This window comes from Hemitrygon akajei, chromosome 28 (genome assembly GCF_048418815.1).
Source record: "Hemitrygon akajei chromosome 28, sHemAka1.3, whole genome shotgun sequence".
Lineage (NCBI taxonomy): Eukaryota > Metazoa > Chordata > Chondrichthyes > Myliobatiformes > Dasyatidae > Hemitrygon > Hemitrygon akajei.
Genome location: NC_133151.1, coordinates 32,210,377 through 32,236,377, shown reverse-complemented (window position 1 = coordinate 32,236,377; position 26,001 = coordinate 32,210,377). Strand labels below are relative to the sequence as shown.

At 44.6% G+C, this 26,001-nt stretch overlaps 1 protein-coding gene, 1 non-coding gene and 1 pseudogene across 2 annotated transcripts; 2 read left to right on the top strand and 1 right to left on the bottom strand.

Annotated features, from left to right (window-relative positions):
• The window catches only part of LOC140717854 (uncharacterized), a 966,201-nt pseudogene that overhangs the window by 155,462 nt on the left and 784,738 nt on the right, over positions 1 to 26,001 (bottom strand).
• trnad-guc (transfer RNA aspartic acid (anticodon GUC)) lies at positions 9,886 to 9,957 on the top strand. Its single transcript has one exon. It is a non-coding gene; the product is annotated as a tRNA-Asp (tRNA).
• LOC140717800 (histone H2B-like) lies at positions 20,965 to 21,443 on the top strand. Its single transcript, XM_073031524.1, has one exon. The coding sequence runs from the start codon at positions 21,011 to 21,013 to the stop codon at positions 21,383 to 21,385; it is 375 nt and encodes a 124-aa protein (XP_072887625.1). The 5' UTR covers positions 20,965 to 21,010; the 3' UTR covers positions 21,386 to 21,443.

Genomic DNA, 26,001 nt, shown 5'->3' with positions numbered 1-26,001 from the left:
CAGTCGACGCATAAGAGAAAAAATACAACTCATGTAAACAATTGAAGCGAACAACAATCTGGAGTCGGCCGAAAGTCTCCCTTTTCAGTTCATCATATTAGCGGGCACGGTGCACAGCAGCCGAGGGCAGTCTTCTCCGGCTCAGCGCCATAGAGATGACCATCGCGGAGATCAAGAGAAACCGGCTCTCGTCGCGACCAACAACAAGTCTTTTCAGTCTAACTGGGCCGGCGCTTAAATTGATTCAATGACGGAACTGCACCATGGAGAGAGGAGTAAAGATCGCGGAGAGCGAGGGAAGTCAGCTCACGCCTCCGATCTGGCCGTCGTTTATATAGTCTAAACAGTGTATGATACCTCACATTAGGACCCGGGCACCGGGACTAGACCAAGTTGGCTAGCACTTTGTTCTGGGCCCAGATTCCATCACCGATCACGAAGCCGTTTTCAAGCACCACAGAAACAAGAGAGAATCTGCAGATGCTGGAGTTCCAAGCAACACACGCACACACACACGCACACTCCACACACAACTGGCCAGGCAGCATCGATGGGGACAAAGTTCATTCTGCGTTTCTGGCCGAGACCGCTCGGCAGCTGGAGAGAAAGAAAGGTGAGGAGTGGATTTAAATGGTGGGGGAGGGGACAGGGTGAGATACGGGGCTGGAGAAGGGTGAGTTTGATTTGTAGCGATAGAAGGCCTTGGATGAACGAAAAAGGTGAGGAGCACCAGAGGGAGGCGATGGACAGGCAAAGAGATAAAGTGAGTGACGGAAAATTGGAAGGGGACTGGTGAAGGAGAGAGCGGGTGGGGGGGGGGGGCATTAATGAAAGTTCGAGAAATCAATGTGCATGCCATCAGGTTGGAGGCTGCCCAGACGGAATGTAAGGTGCTGTTCCTCCATCCTGAGTGTGGCCTCATCGTGACAGTAGGAGGCCATGGATTGACATATCAGAATTGGAATGGGAAGTGGAAATACAATGGGTGGCCACTGAGAGATCCGGCTTCTTCCGGCAGAGGGAGCGTAGGTGCTCGGTGAAATGGTCTCCCAATCTTCGTCGTATTCACCAATATACAGGAGGCCACACCGGGAGAACCAGACATAGTATATGATCCCAAACAGACTCGGAGGTGAAATGTCGTCTCACTTGGACATTGAAAACCAGTGTGCGAGGAGGTGTAGGGGCAGGTTTAGCACTTGCTCCATTTGTAGGGTTAAGTACCAGGACAGAGATCTGTGGGGTCGGGCGAATGGACAAGGGAGGGGGTGACATATTGCTGGGGAGGGAAAGATGTGCTTTGTGATGGGATCCAATTGGGAATGTCGGAAGCTACAGATAATTATGTGCAGGCCACGGAGGCTGGTGTGCTGGTAGGTGTGGACAAGCGAAACCATGTCACTGGTGATGTACCGGGAGCATGATGTTCGAGCAGAAATGCGTGAAACGGAAGAGATGCGGTTGAGGGCTGCGTTGATGGTGGAGGGAGGGACGCCTCTTTGAGGGTATCTCCTTTGTTCTAGAATGAAAACTGATTCTGAGAGCAGATGCAGCGGAGATGGAGAAGCTGAGAGAAGGGGATGTTCTGTAATGAACAGCCTTATCCTGAGCGCCCAGGCCATATCCCGGTAAACCATCTCCACACGCATCCTGGTATAATCCTGTCCTCTCCATAATGTGGCCACGAGAACTCGGTGCTATCTGAGTGAATCCAGGTGCTAAAACACATTACCAACAGACCAAAATCAGATTCAAGGAATAAAATAATCCCGACAACCACCACCGCCACACCGAGGCCTGATGCCCAGTCCTAGCACATGCAAGTCAACAAGCACATGCAGAATATCAGTAAAATACAACGACTCGGAATGTGTATGATTATAGTCCGGACCTCCCACTCCATAGACTCATCTCTCAACAGGCTCCCAACGACCACCACGGCGCATGACGCCCGCTAGGTAATGCCGCGGCTTGCAGGCCCAGTCCTGAAATATGCAGGCACGTATCTAAGAGTTTTTTTGTTTCTTCTACCTATCTATCTATCTATCTATTTATTTATTATTAATATCCTTATTTTCAACTGGGAAACAGCAAATCACCTGATGCTGAGGCTCACAATGGGATTTTGGGGATTGTAGTCACGATATGAAGGAATTTGCGCCGATAAATGATGCTGTTGTATCTGCTGAGTGGATACAAATTGTGATTCTGATACAGATTCTACTTTTGAGTTCAGGATCAACTCTGTTTCTTTGACTCCAGATCTCTGCTGCCCTTGTCACATGTGGAGAACATAGTAATTATGAATGGTTAAGGTGATTGACTGGAAATCCACTGGGTTGTCTCCGTGTAGGTTAAAAATCCCGTGCACTGTAATGCATGGTGGAGCGCACTCGAAAGGCTGAATCACCCACTCCAACTTCTGTGTCCTATGTTTCAACGTCCAGCCTTTGTGATTTGCTACTAAGGATGAAGATATGTAGTAACACAGGACAAGATGGGACAAAGTCAGCATGCGAAATCTTGCCCTACGAACCTGCTGAAATTCTTTAAGGAGATTGCACTTAGGACAGGTAAAGGGGATCTAGTGGATGCTGTATATTCGTACTTTCAGAAAGACTTTGAGAAGGTGTCACACATGAGGCTGCTTACTAAGTCAAGAGCCCATGTTATTAATGGTAAACAACTGGGACAGTTAGAGCACTGGCTGATTGGTAGGAGCCAGCAAGTAGGGATGAAAGTATCCTTTCGTGGTTGGCTGCCACTGACTAGTGATGTTCCACAGGGGTCTGTATTGGCACCACTTCATTTTATGCTGTATATATAATTGATTTTGATGATGGAATAGATGGCTTTGCTGCAAAATTTGCAGATGTCTCGAAGACTGGCGAAGGGGCAGGGAGAGTGAATGCAATAGGTAGGCTGCCGAAGGACTTAGACAGAAGAGGGCTATGGACAGGAGAGTGATAAATGAAATACACGTTATAGTAGAAATAAAAGTGGAATATTTTCTAAATGGAGAGATAATTTTAAAAAAATGAAATGCTAAGAGATTTGGGAGCCCTTGTATGGAACACTCTGAAGTTAACTTGCAGGCAGAGCTGGTGGTGTGTAAGACAAATGCTATGTTAGCCTTGATTTCAAGAGGTCCAGAATACAAGAGCAGCGATGTGATGCTGAGGCTTTTTAAGGTGCTGGAGAGGTTCACCTTCAGTATTGCAAACAGTCATGGGCTACACATCCAAGAAAATATGACCTCACCCTTTTCTTTCTTCCATGACTTTCTAGTCCTACCATCAGACTCCCCCTTCTCCAGCCCGTATCTCACTCTTTGCACTTCTCCACCGATAAAATCTACTCATCTTTTTTTTTGTCCTGACTTGCCGAATGGTCTCGGCCCGAAACATCGAGTGTTTTTTTTTCATAGGTGCTAACTGGCCTGCTGAATTAATCAAGCATTGGTGTGGGTGTCGCTTGGAATTCCAGCATCTGCTGATTCGCGTTGTTTCTGGAGTCATTGAAATCGGTTTCGTGCTGGATGACGGATTCTCGGCCCGGAGTGAATCACTAGCTGACTTAAAGCCATGAGACCATAAGATATAAGAGCAGGAGTAGAACATTCGGCCCATCGAGTCTGCTCTGCCATTCAATCATAGCAGATCCAATTCTTCCAGTCATCCCAACTCCCCTGCCTTCTACCCATACCCTTTGATGCCCTGGCTAAGCAAGAACCTATCTGTCTCTGTCTTAAATACACCCAATGACTTGGCCTCCGTTTCTGTTCGTGGCAACATATTCCACAGATTTACCGACCCGGACTAAAGTAATTACTCCCTGTCACTGTTCTAAATGGATGGTTTTCAATCCTGAACTCGTGCTCTCTTGTCCTAGATTCCACTACCATGGGGCATAACTCAGCCATATGTAATCTGTTCAAACATTTTAACATTCAGAATGTTTCTATGAGATACCACCCCTCCCCTTTCATTGTCCTGAACACCAGGGAATACAAGCCAAGAGCTGCAGACATTCCTCAGATGGCAACCCTTTCATTCCGGGAAAAATTCTCGTGAATCTTCTCGGAACCCTCTCCAATGTCAGTATACCCTTTCTAAAATAAGGAGCTCAAAACTAAATAGAATAATCTGTGTGGTCTCTCGAGTGCCTTATAGAGATTCAACGTCAAATCTCTGCTGTTATATTCTATACCTCTACAAAGAATTCCATCATCGCATTCACCTTCTTTAATCTGGAGGTTAACCTTTAGTCAAATCAAATCAAGTCAAGTCACTTTTATTGTCATTTCGACCATAACTGCTATGTACAATACTTAGTAAAAATGAGACAGCGTTTTTCAGGACCATGGTGTTACATGACACAGTACAAAAACTAGTCTGAACTACGTAATAAACAACACAGAGAAAAATAAACAACAACTACACTAGACTAAAGACCTACCCAGGACTGCATAAAGACAACAAAAGAGTGCAGGCATAACAATAAATAATAAACAGGACAATAGGGCAGTAAGGTGTCAGTCCAGGCTCTGGGTATTGAGGAGTCTGATAGCTTGGGAGAAGAAACTGTTACATAGTCTGGTCGTGAGAGCCCGAAGGCTTCGGTGCCTTTTCCTAGACGGCAGGAAGGAGAAGAGTTTGTATGAGGCGTGCGTGGGGGTCCTTCATAATGCTGTTTCCTTTGTGGATGCAGCGTGTAGTGTAAATGTTTGCGATGACGGGAAGAGAGACCCCGATGATCTTCTCAGCTGACCTCACTATCCGCTGCAGTGTCTTGCGATCCGAGATGGTGCAATTTCCGAACCAGGCAGTGATGCAGTTGCTCAGGATGCTCTCAATACAAACCCTGTTCAATGTGATGAGGATGGGGTGTGGGAGATGGACTTTCCTCAGCCTTCGCAGAAAGTAGAGATGCTGCTGGGCTTTCTTTGCTATGGAGCTGGTGTTGAGGGACCAGGTGAGATTCTCCACCAGGTGAACACCAAGAAATTTGGTGCTCTTAACGATCTCTACCGAGGAGCCATTGATGTTCAGCGGGGAGTAGTCTCTCCATGCCCTCCTGAAGTCAACAACCATCTCTTTTGTTTTGTTCAAATTCAGAGACAGGTTGGTCGCTCTGCACCAGTCCCTTAGCCGCTGCACCTCCTCTCTGTCAGCTGACTCGTCGTTCTCGCTGATGAGACCCACCACGGTCGTGTCATCAGCAAACTTGATGATGTGGTTCGAGCTGTGTATTGCAGCACAGTCATGGGTCAGCAGAGTGAACAGCAGTGGACTGAGCACACAGCTCTGGGGGGCCCCGTGCTCAGTGTGATGGTGTTGGAGATGCCGCTCCAGATCCGGACTGACTGAGGTCTCCCAGTCAGGGAGTCTAGGTTCCAGTTGCAGAGGGAGGTGTTCAGGCCCAGTAGGCTCAGCTTTCCAGTTTCTGAGGGATGATTGTGTTCAATGCTGAAGTCTATGAACAGCATCCCAACATATGTGTTTTTTTGTCCAGGTGGGTTAGGGCCAGGTGGAGGGTAATAGCAATGGTGTCGTCTGTTGAGCGGTTGGGACGGTAAGCAAACTGCAGGGCGTCCAGTGAGGTGGGTAGCAGGGTCTTGATATGCCTCATGACGAGACTCTCGAAACTCTTCATGATGATGGATGTGAGTGCAACGGGACGGTAGTCATTTAGGCAGGACACTGAAGACTTCTTCGGCACGAGGACGATGGTGGCGGCAGGGTATCCTGAACAAGGACTCCCGATTCCCTGTGCATCTCTGCAGCTTTGAATTATTTCACCAGCTAAATAGTTTTCTGTCCGTCTATTTCTTCCACCAAAGTGCATGACCATACACTTTCCAATATGTTATTTCATTTGCCACTTCTTTGCCCATTCCTTTAAACTATCTAAGTGTCTCTGCAGGGTCTCTGTTTGCTCAACACCACCCACTCCTTCACCTATCTTTGTATTATCGGCAGATTTAGCCATTAATTGATTAATCCCATAGTCCAAGTCATTGACATATATCATAAGAAGCAACTGTTCCAACACCGACCCCTGTGGAACTCCAACAGTAACCGGCAGCCAGCCAGAATAGTATGCATTTATTCCACTCTCTGCTTTCTGCGGATCAAGCAATGCTCCACCCATACTAGCAACCTGCCTGTTATTCCAGGGCTCTTATCTCTCTAAACAGTCTCCTGTGCTGCACCTGGTCAGGTGCCTTCTGAAAATCCAAGGGCATCACATCCTCTGCATCCCCTTTGTTACCCTGCTTGTAATTTCCTCAAAGAATTGCAGTAAGTTAGCCAGGCAGTATTTCCCTTTCAGGAAGCCATGCTAGCTTTGGCCTATCTAGTCATGTTTCTCCAGCTACTCCGGAATATCATCCCTAACTATCGACTCCAGCAACTTTCCACCCACTGATGTCAGGCAAATCGTTCTCTAGCTTCCTTTCTGCTGCTCGTGCCCTTCTTAAATAGCAGAGTAGCATTTCCAATTTTCCAGTCATCTGCTACAATGCCTGAATTTATCAATTCTTGAAAGATCATTGTTAATACCTCCGCAATCTCTCCAGCTACTTCCTTCAGAACCCGAGGCTGCATTCCATCAGGTCGAGGAGATTCATCAACCATCAGACCATTAAGCATACTGAGCACCTTCTCAGTCGTAATTTTCACTGCACGTACTTCACTTCCCTGACACTCTAGAATGGCCGGTATACTGCAGCTGATTTCCACTGTGAAGACTGATGCAAAATACACATTCAGTTCCTCTGCCATCTCTGCGTCTCACATTAATATATTTCCAGCATCATTTTGTATTGGTCCTATATATACCCTCAACTCTCTTTTATCCTTTATATACTTAAAAAAGCTTTCAGTATCTTCTTTGATATTAGACGCCAGCTTCCGTTCATAATTAATCTTTACTTTGCTTTCCTATTGAGCCATACATCTTCAGAATTGGCTCCGACTTCTGATCTTGTGGCTCAGTGAGTATGTAAAGGAATGAGATTATACCAGAGAGTATCGGCCAACACTGATTAAGCTCAACTGACTGGACACATCTTATGCACGTTGCCACATCCCTCTGTTTGAAAAGATTTCCTTCCTCAGACCGGCAGGAGAGCGGGGTTTCTTGGATCCACCTTTCGCAGGCGATGATAGAGACAAAATCTATTCAGGAGAGAGGTTTCAAAGATTTAAAGTACATTTCTTATCAACGAATTTATAAATTATGCACCTTGAGATTTGTCTGCTTATAGGCAGTGGCAAAGCAAGAAAATGGAAGAACCCATTCAAAAAAAAACAAAAGCCACTGTGCAAAGAAGGAGAGCGAAAGAGAAACACATGTGCAAAGAATAGAATCGAGCCAACAGCATCCTTTTTCGGACTGAGTAACACATACGTTCCTGGAGCAGCCGGAGTAGGCCCAAAGCCTAGGTCAACAGTTTTCACACCAGCAGAGCAGCAAAGCACATCAGCCGTTATGTTATTTACTCAATTAAATTAACGGGGCCGAGAAGTTCACGAGATGTTGGGATTGAATAAATTATCACAACTAGGTGAGAGTGAAGTTATGGTAAGCTGCAAAAATGTCATCTTGCCTGCAGTTCAGCCGCTCTCCTTTGTTCGACTCATTGATGTTTATCTGGAAGAACAACCCAGAGGTAAAAGAGAATGTGGAAGAGAGACGGTGGAAGATAAACAAAATGTGACAGCAGGGTCACTGAAAATGGGTTATTAAAATAATGTAAAACACATTCATTGCTGATGTGTCACGATAGAGGCCTCCGAATGGGACAGAACGCAGAAATAATAACAAGATGCGGTAGGATACAGCAATACGGAAAGACGAGGCTACGAGGCTGTGGTAGCCAGTGCTATCATGTTTGCTGTTGTGTGCTGGGGCAGCAGGCTGAGGGTAGCAGACATCAACAGAATCAACAAACTTATTCGTAAGGCCAGTGATGTTGTGGGGGTGGAACTGGACTCTCTGACGGTGGTGTCTTAAAAGACGATGCTGTCCAAGTTGCATGCCATCTTGGACAATGACTGCCATCCACTCCATAATGTACTGGTTAGGTACAGGAGTACATTCAGCTAGAGACTCATTCCACCGAGATGTAACACTGAGCTTCATAGGAAGTCTGTGGCCAGCAAACTTTACAACTCCTCCCTCGGAGTGTCAGACACCCTGTGCCAATAGGCTGGTCCTGGACTTATTTCCATTTGGCAAGATTAACTTATTATTTAATTATTTGTGGTTTTATATTGCTATATTTCTTCACTATTCTTGGTTGGTGCGGTTGTAAGGAAACCCAGTTTCCCTCGGGATCAAAATTGTCTGTCTGTCAAAAGCAGAGAGACACAGGCAGAAGGAAAGGTGTGAAATAAATCAACAAAGAGCGGTCAATAAGGGAAACGATGTGATGTCAGCAAGGAATCGACAGATAAAAACAATGAAAGAAAAGAATGAGCAACGTCCACAGCGGAGCAGCGCAACACCACGTTCAGCCGAGAGCAGAGTGGCGCAGCGGGAGCGGGCTGGGCCCAGGGTCACCCGTTCGGTCGCTGGATTGACGATTGTTCCCAAGGAGCGCTCTGGAGGTGTCAGAGGCCAAATCAAATTAACGCACTCTATCAGGATAGTAGAAAACTGTCCTGACGTGTGTAAACTTAGAGAGCTTCGGATGAAGAACTTCATGCGGATGGTGTTTGGAAACTGGAACCCATGCTGAGTGGTTGGTGGAGGCAGGTACACTCACAATATTAGAGAATTGTCTGGACCAGCACTGGAACCCTCAAGACACTGGAGGCAATAGCTGGTAAGCGAGCTCCTTTCTGGTGTGATCGGTAGTTGATTGTCAACACGGACACGGTGGGCCGAAAGGCCTGTGTCAGGGTTGCTTGATACTCTGATTCTATATTATACTTGTTAATCACAATAAAATGTTTAATTTATTGTCGTAATGAGGGGGCCGGGGAATGAGGAGAGAGATCCCACAGGGTATAATTACACAGAGTGGGTGGTGAGTAGACTGACACACTCAGTGTGAACACATTATCCGACATGTTTTGATGTGTCCTGGTTTGTTGTGGGAATCTGGATTAGAGAGAGAGCAGGGAGCTGTACTGATCGGTTCACCGGGGAAAATGTGAGGGACAACAAATCCATCCGTGATCCATCGGCCAGCCAAGGGTGAATAGTAATTTTACACCCACTCATCTATTTAAATAATTTCGGGAGTTCGTACGCGAGTTGGCAGGGTACGCTAGGAGTCTGTACGGATCGGATTCTGTGAGTGGTTTACATCTCATCGTTTCGATGGAAGAAGATCAAAAGTCTACTAACTACCATGGTCGGAAATCGAAGCTGCGTCAGTTACGTGGAAGACAGCTATGCTCAGCATTATAACACCATCGTTCTATTATTCTGCAGGGGACTCGGGTGCTGAACCGTCTCCAGTAGGTGTATGACAGTGGCTGGGACTGCTTTCAAACTCTGGTGACTCGGAAGCCTCAGTCTGCTGCAGTTCCTGATATGTCCAGTTGATGTCGCCGTTCTCCGACATCCCGGAGATACACAACAGCCAGTTTTCAGTGAAGTGTTTGGTTGAAGTGGATTCGATGAGCTACAAATCGTTTCCCGCGTGAACCATAACAAAATTTGATATATATACTGTGATATACACACTGTGATTAAAAATGATCTTTCCAACAACACGGAGTTGGGCTCGAATGAGAACGCTTCGTTTCACTAATCCTGTGTGAAGTTCACGAGCGAAAGGCTCCAGTATTACAGTCAATAAACATCAGGCCACATCTATTTACCCTCTTGTACTCTTTAATATGCATTCCAAGAGCTTTCAATTGTAGTTCCTCGTTAGTATAGTGGTTAGTATCCCCGCCTGTCACGCGGGAGACCGGGGTTCAATTCCCCGACGGGGAGATGCAAAACTTTTGCGGCATTCTCAAGAAGAATATTGTCTTAAAACGACAAATAAAAGCGAACAGAAATTGTGTTTACGCAATCAATTCATTGGGCTTTGGAAAGGTGGAATAGCTCCGTCTGCTGTGAGCTCGGGACGGCACAGTCTTCCGAGAAGAAAGGGGCGTTCACTCTCTTTCCTCATATGTCCCCTGAGAATCTATAGCTCATCACCATTCGTTGTTAAACTCAGTAACAGATTCCGTCACTCCGAGCACATTAAACCGGGACTTTGTTGTCAGCCATTAACTCCCGCAAAGTCCCACCGAGGAGTAAGTTAACTGACCAATATCAGTCCTGTTCAAGGGTGCCGGTCCGAAACGTCGACTGTTTACTCTTTTCCATCGATGTTTCCTGGTCTGCTAAGTTCCTTTAGCATTTTGTGAGTGTTGCTCGGATTTCCAGCATCTGCACATTTCTCTTGTTTGTAACCAACATTAACTGTCACCCTGGAACTCTTCGTGTGCATCCTCATCTTGTTTTGGTGCTCAAAATGGCTCCAGTCCCTTGCTGTGCACAGGGATACTAAGTTCTCAAAGACCATTCTTGTCTGGGTTGTCTGCACACTCTCTGTAAACTTTCCTTGCCAAATTCTACATTCACTTGACTTGCTGTAACTTCCACACTCCCCGCATCCCTTTTGTTTTGCAGAGGAAAACATGGATTATGGCTGTTGTTGAATTGCATAGAAAATTCGGCTCTCCACAGTGATCCTGTCATCATCTACCTGAAGAGAAGGACTGCTGAACGATAGGAAGCAGCTGTTCTTTGGGTCATCACTCCACACAGTGCTCCCAGTAAGAAATTTAAACAAGTTTCAACACGATCTGGAGTATAAACCCCCTTGCCCACTGTACACTGGAGTGACACAAACATCCTTGCAGGGAATGAGGCTAATCAAGTAATGGCCGCGCCGCCGTGTTTGTCTGCTTGTCGTCGTCTTTTGCCGTTCCTGTTTGAGCCACCGTTCCTGGAAATCCCCCCACCCCATACCGATTCTATTTACAATTCTCACATGTTTTCTAGTGGCTCCACTGATTGACAGCTCCCTTCTGCCCCAGTCACGTGATTTGTCGTCACATAAAACAACGCGCAGACGTCACATCGTCACCGACGTCGTTTCCGTGGAAACAGTCCAGGGCGGGGACGGGGCGAAAAGTCTCAGATGTTGGAGTCGATCTCTATTTGTTGGGGTTTCGGCTCCACTGTGGGAATCGGCCTCTCCTCTTCCTGCCCACGGAACAGTGAGTGTCTGTCAGCGCCTCACTGCACCGGCTCTCTGCCTCAGGTACAATATTTAAACCATATTTGCACAGTTACATGGATAGGAAAGGTTGAGAGGGACACGGGCCTAATGCAGGCGGATGGGACGAGTTCAGGTCGACAACTTGGTCAGCGTGGATGAGTTTTACCGAAGGGACGGTTTCTGTTCTGTATAAATCACTGACTCTATTCTGGGATTTAATTCCGGATGTTCTCTGTGTGAAATATGTACCCTTCAGATCCCCTTTAAATCTGTCTTTAAACAGTTTTGTACAATTCCAATGAGAGGCAGTTCTTTGGCTGATAAGGCAAGTAGAACACACAACCCTGTCTACCTGTGATGCCACATACAGTGAACTGTGTAACAATATTAGAGACACATGCACAGGTACTTCAGTGAGCAAGGCCCGGACGGATATGAAATTAATGCAGGAAAGTGGGATTAGTATAGCTGTGCGTGATGAGGAGCATAAATGTGATGGGCCAGAGGGTTTGTTTCTATCCTGTACAACCCTGACCACAGCAGTCTTCCACTGCGGTGGGTTTGTTACCTTCATTCTCAGCTATGAGCCTGTTCCAGTGAACCCCTTATCCTCTGAGAAGATATCTGTACCCTCCCACTGTGATGAAGCTGTCAGCCATCTCTCCTAATATTAACCAGAGTACTTCACCAATTTCCCATATAACGGCACTGTTACTTGTGCACAGGGAATGGGAGCATTTTGGTCACCTTTAGAGGGGTTTGGTTTACTGTGTGACCATTAATACATTTGTTCAGTAACAAAAGTATTGTTCCTCGTCCTGGGTTCTGAGTGTTTTAGGTAAGTCCATCCTGAAGTTCTGTGTTCCAGGTTCCCACTGCACTTTCACATTCAGTGGTTTCTGCATGTCTACACTGACCGTCGAGAATCTGTCTCCACTAACTGCACTTGGTCTGACTTCTACCCTGCCCTGGTGATTCAAATGCTCATCCAGATGGTCCTTAAATACCTGCATGCACCACCCCCACACGCTGTGTGTTCCAGATTGTAACCACCTAAGGAAAAAGGACAGTTTTCCTCAGATCCTCTTTAAACCACACATTTCCCACGTTAAGTCTATGTTCAAAAACACCTCATACTTGTATGCATTAAATGCCATCTTCTACTTTTCCAGCTTGTCCACATCCCATGTCAACATTTGTTAGCATTCCTGGCTGTTCACTGCACCCCTAATCTGGGTGTCTCCTACCCTGCCCTGGTGATTCAAATGCTCATCCAGATGGTCCTTAAATACCAGCCTGCACCCCCCACCTCAGACAGTGTGTTCTAGATTGTAACCTCTTTCATTTTGCCACCTGCTCCACATCCTACATCAAGATTTGCTAGCTGCCTTTGCTGTCCATCATACCCTTAAGCTTGGTGTCATCTGCAAACTTGCTGATCCAGTTTACCACGTTCTGATTAAGATCGTTAATACAGATGGAAAACAACAATGGACTCAACACCTGGAAGATCAACCAGGGCAGGATGAACACAGCAATGACAGGTTCCTGAGAAGTGTTCATGACCAGAGACTTTGTGTGTTTCTGCCTCCAACCCCTCCTCTGACAGCTCATTTGGAATACCAGCTGTTCTTTGTGTGAAATACTTACCCTTCAAACTCCCTTTAAATCTCCTACCTCTCACATTAAAACTATTCCCTTTAGTTATACACCCACATCAAGGGAAACTGTCTCTGTCTCTCTCACCTCTGTATGTCTCACATAATCTTATCCACCTCCATCACCTCACCCTTCAGATCCTCTTTAAACCTCCAAACTGTCAGGTTAAAACTATTCCCTGCAGTTTTAGGAGGGAGAAAACTATACTTTTCCATGAAGACCCTAGGGAGTGAACAGTTTCTGCCTACCCATTCATAGAAGTTATCCCCGTTGATCGATGAAACTGAATCTCTGCCCCCCTGCACCAGCTCGTCAGCCACACATTCGTCAGTGGTTTCTTTCTGATTCTCCCTGCACTAACAAGTGTCACTGGGAGTAATACAGAGCTTACTACTTTTTAGTTTCTGTCTTATTTCTGTAAATTCACTGCAGAGGACCACATCCCTCCTCCTCCCTCCATTGCTATTACCAACATGCACCGTCCACCACGATGTCCGGCTGCTCAACCTTCCCTTTGAAATGTCAGCAGAGTTAGGCCATTTGGCCCACCCCGTCTGCTGCCCCATTCGGCCAGGAATAAGAGATCATGACAGATTTTTAACCCTCTCAAACACTCTTACCCCGCCCCCACAATCAAGAACCTCATCATTCAATATACCCAATGATTTGGCCAAATATGTCTGTGGGGATGAATTCAGAGTCAGAACCAGAATCAGGTTTATTATCACCGGCAAGAGTCAGGAAATTTGTTAATTTAGCAGCAGCAGTTCAATGCAGGACATGATAATATAGAAATAATAAGTAAATTATAGAATGTGTGTATATGGATATGTATATTATGTAGATTAAATATAGTGCAGAAACAGAAATAACTTAAGTAATATATATCATATACATCTATAGCAGGTTTTGAGTGTTTTAAAGTGACAAACCAAATAGCTTCAAACTCCTGATGAAATATCTCCGCTGTCTTGCTCTGTTTATACTGTTGCTGCATCGATATGTTGCGACCAGGTTAGATTCTCAGAGATATTGACACCCAAGAACTTGAAATTGTTCCTTCACTCCACTTCTGATCCCTCTGAGGACTGGTTCGTGTTCCCTAGCCTTACCCATCCTTCAGTCAGCTCTTTTGTCTTACTGACATTAAGTGCAAAGTGCACTGAGGTAGAGTGTGGCAAGAAACAGAGGATAGTGATTTCCTGAATTTGAAGAAATCAATGTTCACGCCTTCGAGATTTGAGGCAACACAGTCGGAATGTGAGGCGTTGCTCATTCAACCTGTACTTGGCCTCATTGTAGCAGGAGAGGAAGCCATGGACAGACATGTTGGTGAACGCCCTCCGCTGGTCAGGGTCGACCATGGATATCGTGCCCTCGCTGTGAAAGTCAATATGCAAGCCAGGGTAGTACGTTACGTAAAGCAAGCTGTTGCCCATGCAGGGGCTCCTGCTCTCCATGCAGCTGATGAATCCAGTGCAACAACAAAGACCAATGCAGTCAGGCACCAGCGGTGTCACAGGATTGCCCGTCTGCATTGAACATCGGACTGACAGGGAATCCAGTTCTGGATTTTTCCTCGGAGTTTACTCCCAAAACCTTCCCCTTGAATGAGATCAGAATTTTCCTTCCACTAGATGAGCTGCCAACCATGGGTGACAAGCCCCATCTGCCTATAGCAGTTGGTTATATGATCCCAGTCACCCATTTGCACCTTCCGCTGTCACTAGAAACAGTTCCATCGGGCTGAGTAGCTAAGCTATATGTAAAAGCCAGGAACTGGATTTGGTTGACAGAGGCAATTTGAGACAGCATTTGATAGGAAGTGACAGCTTGTCCCCATTACCACCCTGCCACCGGTTCAGACAGCTGTAAGGCACTGATATGTCGGTATGGGAATAGGAAACAGAACTAGAATAGGCTGCCACTGGCAGGTCGTGGTTGTTGCAGCTCACAGAGCAAAGGTACTCGATGTCGTGGTATCCCAATCTGCTTCTGATTAAGTCTTTCATAACAATCACAGTTCTATTCTCATCCCTCTTTGATATCCTCCCCATGTCTTCTTTCCCTTCCCCCTTTCCCAATCACTATCCCCACATGTAAGGTGCCTATGAAAAGTATTCATGCCTCTTGGAAGTTCTCATGTTTTATTATTTTGCAGTATTGAAACACAGTGCATTGAATTTGGGTTGTTATGATACTAATCAATGGAAAAAGACTTTTTTTGTCGAAGTGAAAACAGATCTTTACAAAGTGCTCTAAATTAATTACAGATATAAAACACAAAATATTTGCCTATCTACATATTCACCCCTTTTAATATGACTCATCAGATCAATACTGGTGCAGCCAACTGGTTTTAGGAATTGCATAATCAGTTAAATGGAGATCACCGTGTGCAGTCAAGGTGTTTCAATTGATTGTAGTAAAAATACACCGATATCTGGAAGGTCCAACTGCTGGTGCGTCAGTATCCTGGGAGAAATTACACCATGAAGTCAGATTAACACTCCAAGCAACTCTGCAAAACGGTTATTGAAAAACACGATTCAGGAGATGTATAAAAAATTCAAGTCACTGAATACCCTTGGAGTACAGTTAAGACACTCATCCAGAAATAGAAAGAACATGGCAGAGCTGTAAATCTGCCAAGAGCAAGACATCCTCAAAAACTGAGTGACTGTGCAAGAAGGGGCCAGTAAGGGAGTCCACCAAGCGACCTGTGACAACTCTGGAGAAGTTACAGGCCGCAGTGGCTGAGATGGGAGAGACTGAACATACAGCAACTGTTGCCCGGGTGTTTCAGTGTCACAGCTTTATGTGAGAGTGACAAAGAGAAAGCCACTGATGGAAAAAAACTCTCATGTAATCTCACCTGGAGTTTGTCAGAAGCCTTGGGGGGACTCTGAAAGCAGCTCGAAAAAGGTCCCATGGTCTAATGAAATCAAAATTCAACTTTTTGGCCATCTGACTAAACACCAAGTCTAATATAAGCCAAACACTGCACATCATCAAAAACACGCTGTCCCTACCGTCAAGTACATTGGAGGCTGCATCATGCTGTAGGAATGCTTCACTGCAGCAGGTCCTGGAAGGCTCATAAAAGTAGAGGATAAAATGAATGCAGCAAAACGCAGGGAAATCCTGGAGGAAAACCTAAAGTCTGCAAGTGAACTGTGAGTTAGGAGGAGATTTGTTTTCCAGCAAGACAATCACCACAATTATAAAACTAAAGCTACACAGGAATGCCTTAAAACAAAGTTAATGTCCTGGAGTGGCCGAGTCAGAGTCCAGACCTCAATCTAATTGAGAATTTGTGGCTGGACTTGAAAAGATCTGTTCACTCATGAACCACATGCAATCTGACAGAGTTTCAGCAGTTTTTTAAAGAAGAATGGGGAAATTTTTCAGTGTCTAGATGTGCAAAGCGGATAGAGACCTATCCACACAGAGCCACCGGTAATTACTGCCAGAGGTGCATCAACTAATTACTGACTTGAAGAAGGTGAATACCAAAGCACTGAATTATTTTGTGTTTTATGTTAATTTAGATCACTCTGTGGAGATCTGTTTTCACTTTGACACCACAGAGTCTTTTATGTTGATCAGTGTCAAAAAAGCCAAATTCAATGTTCCAAAACAATAAACATGAAAACCTCCATAGGAGACTGAATACTTTTGATGGCACTGTATCCACCCCTTCACCAGCACGTTATGAACAAATCCACCCTGCTCCTTTCCATTTTGCCGATTCCGTGTGGAACATTAAACATGTTGGAATGTCAAATTCGCAGTCCAAGTCTCTGTAACCATGTCCCTGCAGTAGCTGGTAGATCAAACACAGTACACAATATGAAACAGATGGCAACCTGCCCTTCAGCCCACAATATCTGCACCAATCATAACAATGTTGAGTATAAAGTACTGGTAAGGTCTTACTGGAGTATTGGGAGCAGTTTTGGTCCCTTTATCTCAGGAAGGATGAGCTGAAACTGGATGGGTTACAAAGGACATTCTTGAAATTGATTCCAGGATTAAACTGCTTGTTATATGAAGAGTGTTGAATGGCTCTGGGCCTGTCTTCACTGGAATTTAGGAAAATGAGTGGTGACCTAATTGAAATTAAATGGTGAAAGGCTTTGATAAATTAGATGTGCGGAGGATGAGCATCTACCTCTTGCCCTTCCCTCTCCTGACTGTTACCCACTTATCTGTCTCCCCAGGCCCCGGAGTGAATACCTGTCTATAGCTCCTCTCTATGCCCTCCACACTTTCCCTGTCCAGACAAAAGTCATCGAGCTGCATCTCCGGTTCCCTAACACAGTCCGTAAGGAGTTGCAGCTCCTGAATTTTTGTTATGTACTTTCTTGATCAAAGCTGCAATATTTGCAACACTCCAGCACTGTGGGACCTCACATGTTGTGATCGAGGACACACTGGTCCTTGTCAAATCCCCAGCAATCTGCTGACTTGCTTCTTTCACTATTGTAGGATATATGCCTTCTGGTCCTGGAATCTTATCCATCTTATTGCTTTTCAGACGTCCCAGCACAACTTCCTCCATAATCTCAACACGTCTCTGCACATTAGCATGCTCCACTCTGTTTTCATTCACATTCAGTTCCTTCTCCTCGGTAAATATTGACACAACATACTCATTTAGTACCTCAGCCACTTGGTCTGACTTCATCCACATCATTCATCCTTTAATCTCGAGTAGACCTTTCCATTCTCTGGTTAGCCTCGTTTTATTAATACAAATCAAAAGGCCTTGGGATTATCTTTGGTCCTACATTACAAGGATAGTTTGTGGCATCATTTGGCCTTTCCTATCACCTGCTTTTCTCTGCTAACTTTATATTCAAAAGATAACCAGTCTGATTTTAGCTTCATAAGCCTTCCATATCCTTCTGACTAAATTTAGGATCTCTCCACTCATCCAAAGTTCCCTTACCTTACTATCCTTGTCCTTACTCCTTACAGGAACATGCTGATCCTGAACTCTGAGCTGCTGGACTTTAAACAACTCCCACATGTCAGATGTGGACTTGTCTGACAGTGGCTGCTCCCAATCAATGCCCCTTGGCTTCTGTCTCACTCTGTCCTGACTTGCCCTCCTGCAATTCAGTACCTTTATACAAGATCAAATTTTATTCTTACTCATAGCCAAAAAAAAAGTTGCGATCACTGTTCCCAAAATGTTCACTGACGCGTAGCTGTCAGCTGGCCTGGCTCGTTTCCCTAAACTATTTCCCATGTGTTCTCTCCTCTGGTTGGGCTCTGTACATAATATTTCAAACACTCCTCGGATTCACTGAAGAAACCTTGCGCATCTAAGTATTGAGAAAGATCTAATTAATTCTGGGGAAAATAAAGTCCCCCACCATGACAACCCTGCTCGGCACCTCTCCATAAACATAAATGTCTCCCTCCATTCCTCCACCTCCCGGTGGTAATTGGGGGCCAATACGATAATCCCATCAGTGTAACTGCAGATTGCCTTTGCAGGCAACTGACAATGGTTTTGTTTGGCCACTTGGTCAGCATGGATGTGTTGGGCTGAAGGGCCTGTTTCTGTGCTACATAACTCAGTGACTACGTCTGCTGCTGTGGCAGAGTGGGACGGACAGGGTCAGTAGTGAGGAGGTTTGGGGGATGTCGACAGGAGAGTGAATGGTTGAGGATGGGGCAGATGGAACAGAATGTGGGGAAATGTGAGATCACCCATTCCCAGGAACAAACTGTAAGAGTCATTTCCACAAGGGGATGTTCAGAGGGACCTGGGTGTCGTTGTAAACAAATCACTTGAGTTAATGTGCAGGTACAACAAGTAATGAGAGAGGCAAAGAGTATTTTGTCCTGTGATCCAGGAGGAGTGGAGAATAGTACGGATGTCTCACTGAGATTATATAGGGCCCTGGTGAGAGCACACCTTGAATATAGTGTCCGGATTTGGTCACACTTCCTCAGGAAGGATATCCCTGCAATAGAGGGAGTGCAGTGACTGTTCCCCACACTGACTGGGCTGGTTCCAGGGATGGAGGGTTGGTTATGTGAGAGGAGAGTGAGTGGCCTGGGTCTGTATTCCCTGCAGTCAAGGAGAAAACGAGGAAATCTGTTAGATTCTTTCAGGATGTGACAGACAGTAGTCAAGGGGGATCTTTTCCCTGAATGAGAGCTCCATAACTGAGGAAAATACCCTCAGAATGAGGCATAAATCACAAACACGAGAGAATCTGCTGATGCTGGAGATCCAAAGCAACACACACAAAATGCTGGAGAAAATTAGCAGGACGGGCAGGCTTTATGGAAAAGAGTAAACAGTTAACACTTTGGGCCAAGACCCTTCCATCAGATCTCAGGTTGAAGGTTCTCGGCCCGAAGCATCGACTCGTTACTCTTTTACATCAGAATGAGGTGACATGCATTTAGGATGGAAATGAAATTATATCTCTTTAATCAGAGAACCTGTATTCCCTGTATAAGTAATCCGGAGCCCCAGGTGCTGGGTTGTGTCAAAGCTGAGATCAACAGTCTCTGGGAGAGTTTTCATCATTAAGTCCATAAGACCATAAGATATAGGAGCAGAATTCAGCCATTCACCCCATCGAGCCTGCTCTGCCATTTCATCATCACTGATCAATTTTTCCTCTTACCTCTTATCTTCCCTTGTATCCCTTCATGCCCAGATCACTAAAGAATCTATGAATCTCTGCCTACACCCAGTGATTTGGCCTTCATAGCTGCCTGTGGCAAAAAATTCCACCGATTCACCACTCTCTGCCTGAAGAAACTCCTCCTCATCTCCATTCTTAAAGGATGCCCCTCTATTTTGAAGCTCTGTGGTCTGGTTGTAATAAACACAGACAGGTGTAAATTTAAAGTAGGGAAGTTGAACCTTACTAGGAGGTAAAGCCTGATTACGAGGCCTCAGAACATTGTACTCCCCAAATGGTCAAAATAAAGCCAAATAACAAGGTCTAAAATTCCCACAACATGCAGAGTTACATGTCTCTCATTATTTTGGCCCATGGGATAAACACAAGCTGGGCCTGATCAACCCTGGCTGGGTAACCTGGGTGAGGATGTCTCATGATTAAAGACCCAAAACCCACAATGACCCAGGTTGCATTACTAATGATGTGTCCCTTTGCACACCCGGTTCATTAAGCCAAGTGGTGTCGGACCACATTAATGAAAGGCATCGGCTAGATTAAAGTGGCTCCACTACTCTACCCTATCTACCATAGCCCCACATATCTCACCACACTAAACTCCACTGCATTATCTCTCCCAGCCCCACATATACATCCACCAGGCCTACCCTCAAACCTAATCCTGAGTTCCAAGGGGGCACCCACCCCTTCTAACCCTGGCCACAAACCCGATGACTAGTGTAAGGAGGAGGAAGATCCAATAAAGGCAAATGTTGGACCTGGTTAATGAAGACATGGGCCGGATAAAAGTGGCAGCGTTGCTTGACACTGAATCTAGAGTGACGAGATGAAGAAGCACAAGAGGGGTGATTCTCCCACTGCCCGCATAATCTCTTTGTTATTTTGATTTTGTTCAGATAGTCTTCTGTCTATTTGAATATTTTAGTATAATTCATATGTAATTCCAGTGTTTCTTGTCAATGTTGTGTCTGATGCAATGTGTCTGTGATGCTGCTACAAATATGTTGTTCCTTTCGCCTGGGCATAAATAAACTCGATTTGAACTTTACATTGAAATGTCCAAATCTCTCTTCCTCTCTCCTGCTGCCCTGTGTCATGAACTGAACATCTTAGTGTTTAATTTTACAATATTTCATCTGATTTTATTTTCATTCTGCTTTTGAAATTTGCGTTTCCCTTTTCAATGTCAGCCCGCACCCCCGCCTGTCTCTGCCCTTCTGTACTTCCTCCCGCATTAAACGACAGCGGCAACCACCACACATTGGCGCCGCTTCCCATCCCCCAGTGTTCCGATTGGTGATTCATTTCTCCAACCAGCCAATGGAAATGCTCAGCATTCCCATCTTCATTAACATACCACTTTGGGCGCTGCCTATTTAATCCGGGCTCCGGACAGTTTCTGCTTATTATTGTGTTTCAAACCGACGAAGAAATGCCTGATCCACCGAAACCCGCTCCCAAGAAGGGCGCCAAGAAAGCTCTGTCCAAACCGGCGAGCAAGTCTGGCAAGAAGCGCAAGAGGTCGAGGAAGGAGAGTTACGCCATCTACATCTACAAAGTGATGAAGCAGGTTCACCCCGACACCGGCATCTCCTCCAAGGCCATGAGCATCATGAATTCATTCGTGAACGATATTTTCGAGCGCATCGCGGGTGAGGCTTCCCGCCTGGCCCACTACAACAAGCGGTCCACCATCAGCTCCCGGGAGATCCAGACCGCCGTGCGCCTGCTGCTGCCCGGGGAGCTGGCCAAGCACGCCGTGTCCGAAGGGACAAAGGCGGTGACCAAGTACACCAGCTCCAAGTGAAGACAAGTTTACTGACAAAACAAACAGGAAAATCAAAGGCTCTTTTAAGAGCCACTCACGGTTTCATTAAAAGAGTTACAAAATATTGTGACATGGATTTGAGGTAAGTTTGAAAATTTCTTTTTGATGCGCTCATTCAGAATCTTATCTCCGTTACTCAGAACTTGCTGTCCACTATTTAGAAGAATCCCGATTTCTCTGTTACATTCCTGCGTTCTGCACAGCCACGGAATCGCTATGTACCCCTTCCCTGTCATTTCCTCTCGGTCATCAGGTTTCTCTGAAAAAAACAATAATTGTTGCTTCTGGTTTAACTGTGGGGAATGCCATTCATTAAGCTTTGTCCCATCTTGGTTACTTCTCTTAACCCCATTCCAACGCGTGAGCTGAATGCTCACGGTTCGTACCGTGTCAAAGCTCCACTTTCTGAAGGGGCACCCTTGAGTTTTTACACAAAGACCGACCGCGAACAGAAGCTGAGAATCTGTTTTATTCCAATCATTTACCAATTGAAAGAAATCAGTGAACTAAATCCTCACACACCGTCGCAATATTAACTACACTTGGTTCAAATGTGTCGGTCTTCAGTTACGGGGGTACAGGGTCGACAAACAAACCTGTTTATAGTTTAATTTCAGCAACAAAGGCTTTTTGGCGGTCTTTTGCAAATTTCAGTTTATTTCGGCGGTTAGACGGTTATTTCCCGGCGCTAATACCGTTGCTGTCTCTTGATTGGTGAATAAAGCAGCTCTCTGACTGGAACATTTTCCCTTTCTGATCAGATGAGCTACTGTTTCACCAATCATAAACGCCCCCCTACATTCCTCCAGACGGTATAAGTAGGACGAATGCGCGTATTTCCAGAAGCCAAAATTTATAATAGTCAAGACTTTAAAGTTTATTTCTGATTTATCAAGTCTATCTGACGTTGTATGTATTCAGGAAACCTGGTTGTTACTATATTTAAATTCTTCCTTCTAGGATTATATTGTAATTAGGCGTGATAGATTAGTTGGTAGAGAAGGTGCTGTTGCAAATTTTTATACAGAAAGGGAGAAGGCATAAAGTCGTGGATGTAAATGAAATGTATGAGACACTTGTAGAAGTATTTGATTCAACAGGTAGCGACATTAAAGAGGTGTATTATTATAACCATTGTGGAAAGCTTTCGATTGATTTGTTGGAGAGTATATGTAGCTCCAGCTCCCTAAGGGTTGTACAGTGTGGGGATTTTAATGCATCGAGTTCACTGTGGGGTTGTTCTCAGAATGATGGCCATGGTTTGATTGTAGAAGAGTTTTAGATATTTCACATCCTGTGTGTCTTACTGGTGGGAGGGTTATAAGATTTAATGTTCATAATAGTTCGGAAATTTCTGTAAATTTAACTTTAGTTTCAGACATTCAGGCTGCAGTGAGTGAGTGGTATTTCATGGGAGATGAAACATTGGGGAGTGATCATATTCCTCTATTTATAAGCCTGGGTTTAGATTTATATCGGGGACAAGAAGCTACTTTGAGGAGATGGAATTTTGGTAAAGCAAATTGGAGAAGTTTTAATGTTTTCTGTGATGAATGGAACATCTGTGTGGATTGAATAGTGAGGATGATGTTGATTTCTGCAAAGAAAGGTTGTCACATTATTCCTCAAATTTGCTGGAAGCAATTCATATTAAAAACTGCATTAATAGGAGAAAGACTGTACCATGGTGGACGGAGGAGTGTGCAGAGGCAATTATTTGGAGAAATGTGGCATTTCGGAAAGTTAAGAAGTATCACTCTCCACGTGATGTTATTAATTCTAACAAGGTCACAGGTTGTGGTGAGAAAAGTAATGAAGGTTGTGAAAAAGATTTACTAGAGGTCATATTGTGATAGAATTGGAAGGACAATTAAACTTGGAGATGTTTGGGGAATGATTAAGAAAATGGGGGTGAAGCATTCATAGGGTTCCCAGTATTGATTAAAGAAGGTGATACAATTGTTACTGAAATGGAGAGGGTTTAGTTGCTGGCTTGGTCATTCACTGTAATTCATAATAAAATAATGAAGAGACCAACCAATGTAGGGATAAGCTTTTAAGAGAATACCCTGATGTGTTGGAAACCAGCTGTAGCAATGATAGTGATGTAGAGTTTTATTTGTGTAAAATTTAAGAAAGCTATTAATAGTACAGGTCAGACATCTCCAGGAAAGGATGATACATGTTATTGCATGTTTAAACGTATAGCCAACAGCTCTCTTGAGATAATATTACATTTTTGAATCGTAATTGGATTTCAGGCCATCTTCCCTCCTCATGGAAAATTGCAATTGTGTCTATTCTAAAACCTGGATCACTAATGTCCCATTTGTGTAAACATATGGAATATATGGTATTAGAGTGGTTGAATTATATTTTGGAAAAGGGAGGTGACATGTTCCAACTCCTTCCTTCTTGTAGGCTCTTTAGATCACTGTATGCCAGGACAAATAGGTACAAGAACAGTTTCTTTTCGTATGCCATCAGTCTTAGGAACACTTGAATTTTAGTCTATTATAAATCAAGTCCACCTGTACATTCAATGAGGTGGACCTCATTGTATACAGTTTATGATTATTTGCACTATTGTTTTTGTTTGCTTTAAATTCTGTACAGAGAGAGTTCAGGGAAACCAGCATCAAATTCCCTGTATGTGTCCTCATACTCGGCGATAATAAAGGATTCTGATTCTGATTCTGATTCTGATTCTGACGTGCTGTTGTTAATACACTGGATTCGTTTGAGGGGACAAGTTCAACGCCACATGTCCCAAAAGCAGTCAATGTTTTTATGCAGAAAACTCAGCATCTACTTCAACACAGCAAGCTTCCACAAACAATATAATCAATGGAAATGTCAATCCATCGCCTCCTATACTGTCGCGATGAGGCCACACTCAGGTAGGAGGAACAACACCTTATATTCTGTCTGGGCAGCCTCCAATCTGATGGCATGAACATCGATTTCTTGATCTTCTGGTCATGCCTTCCCTCCATCATCATTCCTCATCCCCTTTTCCCTCTCATTACCTGCCCGTCACCACCCGCGGGTGTTCCTACCGACTTTTCTTTCTTCCATGGCCTTCTGTTCTCTCCTATCAGACTCCACCTTCTCCAGCCCTGTATCTCTTTTGCCACTCAACTTACCAGCTTTTTACTTCATCTCTCCCCCTCCCAGTTCCACCTATCACTTTGTGTTTCTCTCTCCCCTCCCCACATTTAAAATTTACTCCTCATTGTTTTTTTTGTCCAGTCCTACAGAAGAATTTCGGCTCAAAACGCCATCTGTACTTTTATCCACATATGCTGCCTAGCCTGCAGAGTTTCTCCAGCATTTTGTGTGTGTTCCTTGGATTTCAACATCTGCAGATTTTCTCCTGTTTATTACTCAATGTCAACAGGCATTTTGTATGACAACTGTCAAAGTCCCACTCACTTAGAAATGTAGATATGAAACTCGAGGTTCAGCAGATGCTCAGAATAAACTGCAAAGTAACACACAAAGTACAGCAGGAACTCAGCAGATCAGGCAGCATCTAAGCAGAGCAATAAACAGTCTAGATAGGATGAAGTGCCTTGGCCCATAATATTCACTATTTATTCCTCTCCATAGATGCTGCCAGAGCGACTGAGTCCCTCCAGCATTTTGCACACATAAACCTCTTTTTTTTCAGTCATAGTTTGCAGATGTTGCTGAACTTTCATTTGTAGCCTCATCCTCCTGATCTGGTTCCCTCTTTCTGCTCCCCATCAACTCGAGCCTCCATCACATCTAGAACTGCCAAGCCCTCATTTGTGCTGACCCCACTTGTTTCTGCTCCATCGAATATTTACCCACCATTCTGCTCATACTTTAGAGCAGAGCGTTGTATTGTAACAGCCCAGCTGTGTGAGGCACAGCCGTTCAAAATCAGTGAAAATCACCCAAAACAGTGAATAGATCAGGGCAGAGCCAATAGTAACAGTGACATCGAGGAGCAGATATGGAAACAGATCCTGGAAAGGTGTAATAATAATTGTCATGATGGGAAATTTTAAATTGCCAAATGTAGATTAGCATCTCCCTAGAACAAGGGTTTTAGATGGGGTGGAGTTTGTTAGGTGTGTTTAGGAAGGTTTCCTGACACAATAGGTAGATAAGCCGACAAGAGGAGAGGCTGCACTTGATTTGGTATTGGGAAATGAACCTGGTCAGGTGTCAGATCTCTCAGTGGGAGAGCATTTTGGAGATAGTGATCATAATCCTATCTCCTTTACAACAACATTAGAGAGAGATCGGAACAGACAAGTTAGAAAAGCATTTAATTGGAATAAGGGGAATGATGAGGCTATCAGACAGGAAATTGGAAGCTTAAATTGGAAACAGATGTTCTCAAGGAAAAGTACGGAAGAAATGCGGCAAATGTTCAGGGAATACTTGAGTGAAGTTCTGCAATAGTTACATTCCAATGAGACAGGGAAGTTATGGTACTGTGCAGGAACTCTGGTGTACAAAGGCTGTAATAAAACTGGTCAAGAAGAAAAGAAAACTTTACAAAAGGTTCAGAGAGCTAGGTTATGTTAGAGATCTAGAAGATTATAAGGCTAACAGGAAGG